General features: G+C 47.2%; 2 protein-coding genes across 6 annotated transcripts in view; both read left to right on the top strand.

Moving 5' to 3' along the window:
- Positions 1-1,977, top strand: part of SNAPC4 (small nuclear RNA activating complex polypeptide 4) — a 13,371-nt gene extending 11,394 nt beyond the window's left edge. For both annotated transcript variants that reach the window (XM_017745517.1, XM_017745516.1), the window contains exons 20-22: positions 1-219; positions 715-845; positions 1,474-1,977. The exon at positions 1-219 is cut by the window's left edge and continues 1,832 nt beyond it. In XM_017745517.1, the coding sequence (XP_017601006.1) occupies positions 1-219; positions 715-834 (339 nt within the window). In that variant the 3' untranslated portion in view covers positions 835-845; positions 1,474-1,977. The remainder of the gene's footprint in view (positions 220-714; positions 846-1,473) is intronic.
- Positions 1,548-10,200, top strand: CARD9 (caspase recruitment domain family member 9). Of its 4 annotated transcripts, XM_017745528.1 has the most exons (14): positions 1,551-1,636; positions 2,729-2,825; positions 4,161-4,383; positions 4,727-4,864; positions 5,217-5,542; positions 5,947-6,126; positions 6,302-6,451; positions 6,718-6,846; positions 6,957-7,148; positions 7,703-7,744; positions 8,336-8,381; positions 9,007-9,077; positions 9,589-9,665; positions 9,858-10,200. In XM_017745528.1, exons 3-14 carry the CDS (start codon positions 4,200-4,202, stop codon positions 9,952-9,954), a joined length of 1,632 nt encoding a protein of 543 aa, XP_017601017.1. In that variant the 5' UTR covers positions 1,551-1,636; positions 2,729-2,825; positions 4,161-4,199; the 3' UTR covers positions 9,955-10,200. The 4 variants fall into 4 exon arrangements, with proteins under 4 accessions (XP_017601015.1, XP_017601017.1, XP_017601016.1 ...); XM_017745526.1 differs by lacking the exon at positions 2,729-2,825 and having other exon boundaries at positions 1,548-1,636; positions 9,589-9,677; XM_017745527.1 differs by lacking the exons at positions 1,551-1,636; positions 2,729-2,825 and adding an exon at positions 2,856-3,839 and having other exon boundaries at positions 9,589-9,677.
- Positions 10,201-10,253: the final 53 nt, after the last annotated feature.

The following is a 10,253-nucleotide window of genomic DNA, read 5'->3' as shown; positions in this document are numbered from 1 at the left end:
TTCCCTCTCCCAGCTGTCCTGGCAACTCTGCCTCCTCCCAAAGTGACAACAACTCTGTCAGCCAGCAGGAAGCAATATGAGGAGAGTGATGACGAGGAGTGGCAGAGTGAGAAAGAAGTGTCTGAGGAAGAGAGCTGTGGGAATGAATTAACAGGAGTACAGGAGGATTGGAGACTTGGGGATGAGCCTGGAGACAAAGATCTTGATTTACTAAACCAGGTAAAACAGATTCCAAGGGCTAAAAGCAGAATGTTACTGCCAGATAAATACTGCACTGGAATCCAGGGGGAAACCCCCACTGTTCTTAAGTGTAGCAGAAATTTGGTCCTTTTGAATAAACACAGTTTTACAGCTGATGCAAGGAAAAGCTCTGCAGCTCAGCTGGGAGGGTAAAAGCCCATGGTTTGTATGGCACCTTAAACTTGCCATGACAGTTCCCAGAAGTGGGTATCAAAGCTCCCTTCCCCTTTCTGTTTATAATCTGCTGCCCTGACACTTGCATTTTTGAAATCAGGCCTTTGTTCTCACTCTGAAAACTCTGATATTTTGTGCTGTCTCTTGACATTGGTAATGGAATGTTGTCCCATGCTTCATTGTGAAGGTAAATGAAAAACTGTTTTAGAAATCTTGCCAAGCTCCCTAAAATAAAAAGGTGGCTGAAGGGGTTATTTGCAGTTCTTGTGGTGTTGATCATCTACCTTGCTTCTGTTGCAGGGCATGAGGGCTGAAGAGAGCGCTGCTCAGTCTGCCTTGGGCTCCTGCACTGATGTGGCTGATGCCAGAGCTCCCCAAATCAGGAGAAGTGCCCGCTTCAGGAAGAGGAGGAGGTTATGAGAAGGAAATGTGTGAGTAGCTACTCAGTGGTTTGTACTTCTTGCTGAGAAGCTGAACCACATTTGTCTGTGGCTCAGCTCAGACAATGAATCATGACCCCAGGAAAGGACTGAAATGATCTCTGCTCTTGTTCCCTGAGGACACAGAGTTCTACACTCACCATCGTCACAGCCTAAGGCTGATAGTATTTTGGGGAGAGGGAAAGTTGATGTCTCTATGATAAAATTATACATCAGACTCGGGAAATTCAAACATTTGGCAGCCTTTTAGTTCATGCTCTGCCTACTTAATATGCACCTAGTTGGTAGCACTCTACGGGCTTGAGAGTGGAGTTTTTCTTTAATACTTCATCCTTGAACAATTTAGTGGGGTTTGGGGTTTATTTCCCCTATTTGGCTTCATTTCTCTATGGTTATAGCAGGCCACCTTCTGTAGGGTACGAATGGGTGATGTCCTAATTTCTGCTGAGGCTTTTGGAGCACTGGATGGAATGAACATGAACGGTGTTTGATTCACGTGGTTGTCAGATGAGACTGGTTGGGGTGTTTTTTTCATGGAAATTCGTTTTAGTAACTCCAAAAGGGCAACTTCCCTGTGAAAATGCTGTGAATGATAGGAGCTGTTTGTGCTTTGTTACAGGGGTCACTGGAATGAGCTCTGCCTTCCTGCATGGCGGGAAGGAGATAATCTTTGCACTGTTCACCTTTATCACTTCCAACACGCTGACTGGATGGACCTGGGGAAGAGGAAGATGCTGGATTGATTTTCCCATCCCTCAACAAAGTCTGCATCTGTAGGCAAGGTGCAAAAATGAAGGAAGCTGGCTGGAGGGAAATCTTTCAGGCACAGACTTCTGCTCTTTCAAACTCACACCTGTCATAGATGCTGGGGGGGAATATTGCTGGAAATCTGGGGAAACAAGCAATGGTGGTTATTTATTTCCTTCTTGTGTTAGCCCCTATTTATGTGAATGTTTATCCATGTTCAGAATATGTTAATTGGGTGGTTTTTAGTGCTGTGAAAGTGGCTTTGCGTGGTAACTGACTGAATACTGTGGAATAAGCAGCAGATTAATTTTGTATCAAAATGAGTCTTAAGTATTTGTTGAAATACAGATGTTTTATTTTTCTCACTTAAAAATTACTGATGTATTCTGTGTGGGTTTTTTTCGTGGTAAATAGTGCTTTTAATAATGTGTGTATGAGAGTGATTGCTAATGGGAAAAATGAAGTTTTCAGGCTGCATGAAAACCAGGGAGAACGTGGGGAATGAATATTCATGTGCCTAAAACTGCAGGATTGAATTAGGATTCTTGATTCTTCCACAGCCTGCCCTGTACAGACATCACAAATCACTTAAAAAAAACTTGTTTCTTCATTTATAACCCAGCAATTTCTGTCTCGCAGAGAGGTGCAAGGTTAGCTGAGGCAAAGCTGATAAAATCTAGAAGGAAAGTGCTGTGAAAGCTTCATTCCACTGCACTGACTGAACTTCCCTGAGTGTGGTGGGGAGCTGTGTTGGGAGTTGCATCTTTTCTGTGAGGTCTCTTCAGGCAGAGCTGGGGGCAGAGGGTCACTGGGTGCCAATGCTGCTGTCACTTGGTGTCAAGACATTGGGGAGCAATAGGAATGATTGTGGAATGGCTTTCCTCTTGCAGTGTACTCTGTTTTCCATAAGCCAGTACAGATATCAGTTTTCCAGGAAATTCAGCTGTGGCAGGAGCTGCTGCACAGTTGTGGGTGCTGTGCCCAGGCTGTTACAGTGAGGCACTGGTGGGAAAGGTGAGCTGTGCTCTAAACGATTGTTGGCCTTTGCAAAAGCTGCTCAAAAGGTGCTCTTGTAATTTGATTGTGGGAAAACTGTATAAGCAGCAGCTGTCTTTGTCTTTTTTCAGGATTAAATTGATTTGTCACTAGAATAAAACCTCACAAGCCTAACTGGTCAATTAACAGACACTCTGATTACCTTCAACAAGGGCACAGCTGACACAGGTACTGCATCTTTTTTTAGTGTAAAGCTAATTTAATGACAAGAAACACAGGCTGAAAGGATCTCTGAGCATCTCTGCCCTACTCCTAATGATAACATGGAAAAACTCTCCATAAACTTAGAAAGCAGAACAAAGAGTGGAGTGGGAAGCTAATGGGAATATGTGTCATGCTGCCATGGCATCGGAGCCTGTGTGCTCTCCAGGCTTTTTTAAAACACACTTTCTGAGTGAGTTCTGGGTTCAGCTCCAGGGCTGTGGGAAGGTGGGGAGGCAGGCACAGGTCTCCTGGTGATGCTCAGCATCGTCACAACGCTGCTTGCTGGGCTGCTCCTCTAAGTGCTGCCAAGGCCACAGCCTGTCATTTGGGAATGATGGGTTGTGTTCCTTGCTTTGCCAAGACTTGACTCCCTTCCCCTCAAAATACCGAGTTGTCATAATTATACTGGAAGCTTGAGGACATCCAAAATTAGAGGCATCAATATAGAAAGCATCCTTCTCAGCTGAACTCCTAACCAAGAGCGAGTTCTTGCTGCCACCTGTTTTCCTGGATAAAGATGTTAACACCTGGAAAGCCTTTGAAGAGCCTCTTTCTTCTAGTTTTGTGGCTTGTTTCATCCCCTGAAGTCAGCTGCACACACCTATGGCTGTGACTTTCCTTCTTTTCAGTGTTTCTGACCACTGCACAAGGAAACTTTCTGGACCCCAGTACGTACTTGAGTAGGACAGACTAGAAAACAAAACCAGAATTAATCTAAAATCACTGCCCATGTGTCGCTGCTGACTCATGGTGCCATTACCATCTTTCTCCTCCCCCATCACCCATTCTGGCTTCCCCTTTTTTTATATATCTCTCTCTTTTCCTTCCCTTTCCTGTCTCAGGGTATAGCTGAGTAGTTTCCCCTTTTTTCTCAAACCAGTTTTGATCCTGGAATCATCTTTTCTCTAGTCAAAATATAGAGGGAGGCTGCCCCCAAGACAGGTTTTCTCAGAGCCAGGACACAGGAGGAGAATCAAGGTTTGTGACTGCAGAGGCACAGGTTGGTGATACAGAATGGCTGATATTAACAGGGAATAAAAGTTTATTTTATGGCTCTGAGGTAAAGTGTCAGCTCTCGTGGGTGTCAGATTTGGTGTCTGTGTGGTCAGACAGCACGCAGGGATCTCAAATGCTGTGAGGTGGAGAGGGAAGAGTGAACTGCTCGTGAGGCAGAGGCAACAGCTGATTAGGACACATCTGCATTCTCAGTCTGTGAACATCCTTGCTTTCACCACCACTGCCACACTGCTCTGAGAGGCTCAAGGTCCGCTTGTTTGTTTTTTGGTTCTTTTTTTCCAGACAGGACAACGCTGCTCACTGGTTCCCCTCACTGCTGACATGCTGGAAGAGGATAATGATGAGATCTGTTGGAATAACCTGGAGAACTTCCGTGTGAAGCTGATCTCTGTGATTGACCCTTCCCGGATCACCCCTTACCTGCGCCAGTGCAAAGTGCTCAGCCCGGATGATGAGGAGCAGGTTCTCAATGACCCCAGCCTGGTCATGCGCAAACGGAAGGCAGGTGGGAGCACTTCAAATACTTCTGTGTAGTTTCTAGGCCATTGGTTTGGGATTGTCTGGGGAGTTAGACATTGGAAGGACTGCCCAGGGAGGTGCTGGTGTCACCCTCCTTAGAGGTGTTTAAGCAAAGCCTGGATGTGGCACTTGGTGCCATGGTCTACACAAGGTGGTGTTCAGTCATAGGATGGACTCAGTGAGCCAAGAGGTCTTTTCCAACCTAATTGATTCTGTGATTGGATCTCAGGGACTTTTGTATGTGGAGGAAGTGAAGCCTTTTTTTTTAACGTTACAAACAGGTAAAGAGAGAAATAACTGAACAGAATCTCCTGTGGCCATTATTTCAGGTGTTCTTCTGGACATTCTTCAGCGAACAGGACACAAGGGCTTTGAGGCATTTATGGAGAGTCTGGAGCTTTATTATCCCCAGCTGTACAAGAAAATAACTGGCAAAGAGCCCAGCAGGGTTTTCTCTATGATTATAGGTAATGTTTGTGTTCTCAACAACATCTCTTCCTTTGGTGTTGCTGTGCGGAGTCGGGAGCACTCCCTGCCCTGCTCCCTGTGTGCTTCGGAGGAGGGGTTCTGGGAAGAACAGCCCTGGTGTCACTGGCTGGACTGGGGAGGGGGAGGAGGACGCAGAAGGCTGAATTCTTCCTTCCGCCCGTTGTGTCAATGATTCTGTGGTGCAGGAAGGCACAGAGCAGAGAGGCACAGTGGGGATAATTTGATCACACATCATCAGGGTTGGTTGCAGTGATCTGGAGGGGAAGCTTAGCTCAGTGTGTGCCTGGCAGCAGCCAGGACAGCAGTGAGTGACCCTTGCCCCCCAAACAGACACGGCTGGGGAGTCTGGCCTGAGCCAGGTGCTGATGTACGAGATCATGAAGCTGCAGAGCGCGGTGCAGGAGGAGCAGCGCAAGGCGCAGGAGCTGACGGTGTGGCTGCACTCCAAGGAGGACGCCCTCAGGGAGATGTGGGTCAGGGACAGCCTGCTCCGCAAGCATCAGGAGCGGGCCCAGAGGATGAAGGAGGAGAGGGACAGCCTGAGCAAGGAGCTGCGGAAGTGCAAGGATGAGAACTACAACCTGGCCCTGAGCTATGCCAAGCAGAGCGAGGAGAAGAGTGCGGCCCTCATGAAGAACAGGGACCTGCTGCTAGAGGTCAGTCACAGTTTCTCCAGCTTCCCCCTTCTTACCTGGCCCCTGGGAGGCTGGGCTGAGCACCTTGTCTTTGCCAACGATGCTCCAGTCCTGCATGAAGCACTGAGCATCTTCTCTAGCATGTGTCTTCATGGTCTCTAGCTCAGCCCTCCTGTGTTTTACAAGCTGTGCTATGAATAATGACCAGTCTTGCCCTCACACAAGGCTGCTCTCACAAAGGCAGCACAGGAACATGTATCTGTTAGCACACAGGCAGGATTCTGGTTCCCAGAGCACAACATTTCCTGAGGAAAAGAGAGCTGGGGAGAAACTTGCCCCACATTTGTCTGGGGAACAGAGTGAGAACTGCTTTTGCAGGCCAGAGCTTCCTCCTTGCTCTTGCTGAGCTCTGAACCTTCTCATAGATCGATCACCTGAAGCACAGCCTCATGAAGGCTGAGGATGACTGCAAGCTGGAGAGGAAGCACACGATGAAGCTGAAACATGCCATAGAGCAGCGCCCCAGCCACGAGGTGGTGTGGGAGATCCAGCAGGAGAAGGAGCTGCTCTTGGCCAAGAACCAGGAGCTGGAAAACACTCTCCAGGTTGGTAGGGTGGTTGGGTATGGACTCAAAGGATTGTCTGTAGCAGCCAGGGCAGCGATGCTGCAGTGAAGATGGTGGGGGTCAGCTGTTGCCCAAGTCAGATAGAGCCCTGAGGGGAGAGAATCGATACAGAGTTAGATGGTGGCCCTGTCTCACTTCTTCCTTTGTCCTGCAGGTCGCCAGGGAGCAGAATTTGGAGAAGAGCCTCTCCAAGGATATGCTGGAGAATGACTGCAGCCAGATCCTGGAAGAGCGCCGGGAGCTGGTGAACACCATTTACAGCCTGCGCAAGGAGCTGCACCGAGCCAAGGTGCTCCAAGACAAAGGTTCAAGTCCCTGCTGAGGGTCATGGATAAGACAGGCAGGGGAAGCATCTGCAGTGTCTTGCCTGTGGAGCAGAGCAGCTGCTCAGGAGCAATCCCTGCTGCTCCTACTGTAGTACCTGTATTTTAACACTCTGTGTGTGGCAGGTGACAGCTCAGACACCCCAAAGAGCTCTGGCCAGAGCAATCTGTGGCACAGAGATTGCAGGAGTGGGGTCAGTCGGGCTCAGGTTCTGCCCACAAGCAGGTGCTTTTGACCTTGTCTCAGCAGTTTGCAGAGGAAAAAGAGGTGCTGGAGCTACAGTGCACATCTCTGAGGAAGGACTCCCAGATGTACAAAAAACGGATTGAAGCTGTTCTGCAGCAGATGGAGGAAGTAGCTTTGGAGAGAGATGAGGTGATAACAGATTCCTCACTGCTTCTCACTGCTTTGCTGCTTGAAGTGGGCAGACAGTGCAGCCCTGCCCGTGCTGCTGTGTGAATGCCACGTGTTGTCCCTTTGCACAGGCTCTCCTGACCCGAGAGCAGTTCCACGTGCAGTATTCCAAGAACCTGGTGGAGAAGGACGCCTACCGCAAGCAGATCCGGGAGCTGGGGGAGAGATGTGACGAGATGCAGCTGCAGCTCTTCCAGAAGGATAGTCAGCTCCTGGCCACTGAGGCCAAGCTGAAAAGGTTGCAGCTGGAGCTGCCCACACCGGTATAACTCTCCTCCCCTTGATGGGATTGAGAAGCTGAGGATGGGGTCAGACTGTGGCTGTTCCCAAGCCTTTGCACCTGAGCAGCTCCAGCTCAGCAGGCAGTGACCACCTGCTTGAGCCACCATCAAAATTAATTAAAACCACTGCAGTGCAAATGCTGAGTTTAGAAAATGAAAGATAGGATGGTTTCTATGATCTCACCCTGGTTCCAGGCATGGAAAAGCTGGGCAGATGCAGGCTAAGGCCAGCTATGTTTGTATTTGGAGCATTTCCAAAGGTGATGAGGGGTTCCTCAACCACCAAAGAGTGACTCTATTTAGAGACTGGATGTGAGCCATTTTGATGAAATGGGGAGCTAAGTTTTCTGGAACTAAATTAGATATATTTTAATTAAGATGGCATCTTGTGTACTTTCTCGAGTGGCCAGACAGGAGTGTAGGAGGCAGCAAATCCACACTTCTGTGTTTTCTGGAGCTCTCAGTCTCCTGTATGTTCCCTTGCTGTCACTTCCTTGCTTATGAGGAATGATTAATCTATACTGGTTTTGTTTCAGACCTCTGACCTGGATGACACCTCCTCCAGAGATTCCCAGGAAGTGAGTAGGGTGCCTTGTTTACCTTTCACTTTCCTCTGGGATGGTTTCATATTCTTCACCTGTGCTCAGTTCCCCAAGTATCAGCAGTTTCTCACAGCTCAGGCTCATTTCAGTGACATCAAAAGGTCCAGAGGCAGCAAAACAGTGACAGAATCTCCCTGTGTCCTGAAATTTTAAGTGTAGGACACAGTTATGGCATTAGTCAGTGAGATTTGTTGAGTGTAAGCAAATCGAGGGAATTGAATTGTTTTGAATTGCTTCTAATTTTCCCTCTTGTGTGAGAACAGGCAAAAATAAGTCTTACCCTGGGGCCATCAATAGTAAAGAGTTTCACTTAGTTCATAACTTCAGTGAGGGAGTGATTGCCACATTGTCTGGAGGCCAGAAGTATAAATGAGGCCAAAGGAAGCTGGATCTACTCACGGAGGATAAATCTATGAGTAAATCTGTAACTCCTGGCTAACTCTGCTGTTTGCTGGCAGCAGCAGGGAGAGGTTGGTTCTAGCATGTCCTGGGGTTTATATTCCTTTTTTTTTGCTCATACAGACTGAGGGACAGTTCTGATGTTCTTGCTCTGTTTCTGTCTCACAGCTTGCTCTTCACAGTCACCTGGATGAAGATACACAGACAGCTAAAAGTAAGGGTAAAACACTGAGTAGAGTTCTGGAGAGGATGGTCCATTCTGTTTTGCTCTCCTGGAAGATCTAAATGATGGGAGATTTTTCACAGAAACTGAAAGACACTGTTCCAAAAAGGCTTTTTTATTGTTCTACTTCTCTCAGTTTGAAAATGTGTATCGTGACAGCTGGTCACTACAGAAGGAGTTTCACCAAAATATGGTCTGGTGTGAAGTGCCAGGATATTCACAACTTGGGGAGCAGGGACAAATTATGGTTAAAATAATGATTAATACGTTTCTTATGGTGACCTCTGACATGAATATTATTTTTAATGCACTGAACACAGGAGCTGCTTGGCAAAGGTTTGTTTTGCTCCTGCTTAAGTAGGAAGTGGAAAGCTGTGTCCCTTCCCGAGTGTGGTGGGGAATTCCACCATCCTGGGCAAGATTCAGGGCTCAGTTAAAATGAGAAGTGACTTGTGATTTATCACAGGATGAAGTTCTGAGTGCTTTGGGCTTGGTTTCAGTTCTGCTGTGGACTCTGTGCAGTTACATCACAGCTCTTCTGTGGAAGGACTGCTGCAGGGAGAAGTTATTTTGCAATGGCAACCCTGACTAAAGCTGTGTTTTTTTCATCTTTCAGAAGATTGCCTGGAAGGAGAAAACGAAGAACTTAGCCCTCGAGAGAGCAATCTGCCCCCAAAATCACCAAGTGTAAGAGAATCTTTGTGGGCTCTTATTTACTATGGCTGGGGTTTGTGATCTTTAATGTTCTCATTAATTATGGATTTACCAGCTTAGAGAAGCGTGTCAGCAGCTCCTGCTTTATCAAACTCTGAGCACTTAGTGCAGAATCCACCCTCCAAAAAGGGTGAACTCTGAACAGCAAAACATTTACAGGGGACATTTCTCCATTTGTGCATAAAAACTTCCTCTAATTACTTTCTTCCCTTCATCTCTGGGTGGGGATGTTTTCCAGTTTAATTGTCTGCAGTATGACTTTTGGTGCAGAAAAAAGAATCCCAAATTTACAAATGTGAAGGAATAAATGTAGTAAACCCATGTGAAACAGAAGTGTTACAATCCTGCCCACACAATAAAGAACCTGCTGTACTTGACTGTGCAGATGAAGGAAGCAACCTTGTGTTAATACTGATCTGAGTTGATCTGATGAGGAATAAATTCATATTTGTTTGCATTTTTGGGGGTTTTTTTCCATTTCAAGGAGTGTGGCTTGGCCAACGAGGAACTGGCAGAAAAGGAGAGGAGAAGGATGAAGGACTGCTTTGAGCGTTACCGAAGGTCTGCGCTGCAGTAAGCAGGGCTTCCCTGGAAAATATCCATGATTTGTATTTCCCCTTTCCTGTCACCAAGCTTGATTCATGGAGGGCATAAAATGAATCGCAAAAGGGACTAATACATACCAACAGTATGAAATGCTGCTTGTTTGCAGAAGATACCTTCTAAAAATGGTATGTCTGGTCTTGTTTTCAGAAAAAGAGCAATGAGAAGGGTGCCCAAGGACCGGCACCACGAGGCAGACTGGGAGAACACCTCGGGCAGCGACAACACCGACACCGAGGGCTCCTGAGAGAGGGACAACACCAAGGTCCCTTGGGAAGGGACAACACCGACACCAAAGGCTCCTCAGGAGCCAGCTCCTGAGGAAAACACCAGCCTATGCGTAGGGTGGCTGTGCTTCTCAATTTCACTCTCGATGGACTGTTTAGATTTTAAAACCATCCAAACAACCATTTATGAAAAGTGCTAAAGTGACACTATTGTTTGGCTCTGACTTCCCCGCAGTTAATAAACACGTTTAAATATCTACGTGTGAGACAGGGCTGGGCTGAGCCGCTGGTTAATTAAGCGTTAATGAAGGGCAGGTCC

This window comes from Corvus brachyrhynchos, unplaced genomic scaffold (genome assembly GCF_000691975.1).
Source record: "Corvus brachyrhynchos isolate BGI_N302 unplaced genomic scaffold, ASM69197v1 scaffold59, whole genome shotgun sequence".
NCBI lineage: Eukaryota > Metazoa > Chordata > Aves > Passeriformes > Corvidae > Corvus > Corvus brachyrhynchos.
The sequence above is the reverse complement of the archived record's forward strand: the minus strand, read 5'-3'. Positions and strand labels throughout refer to the sequence as shown.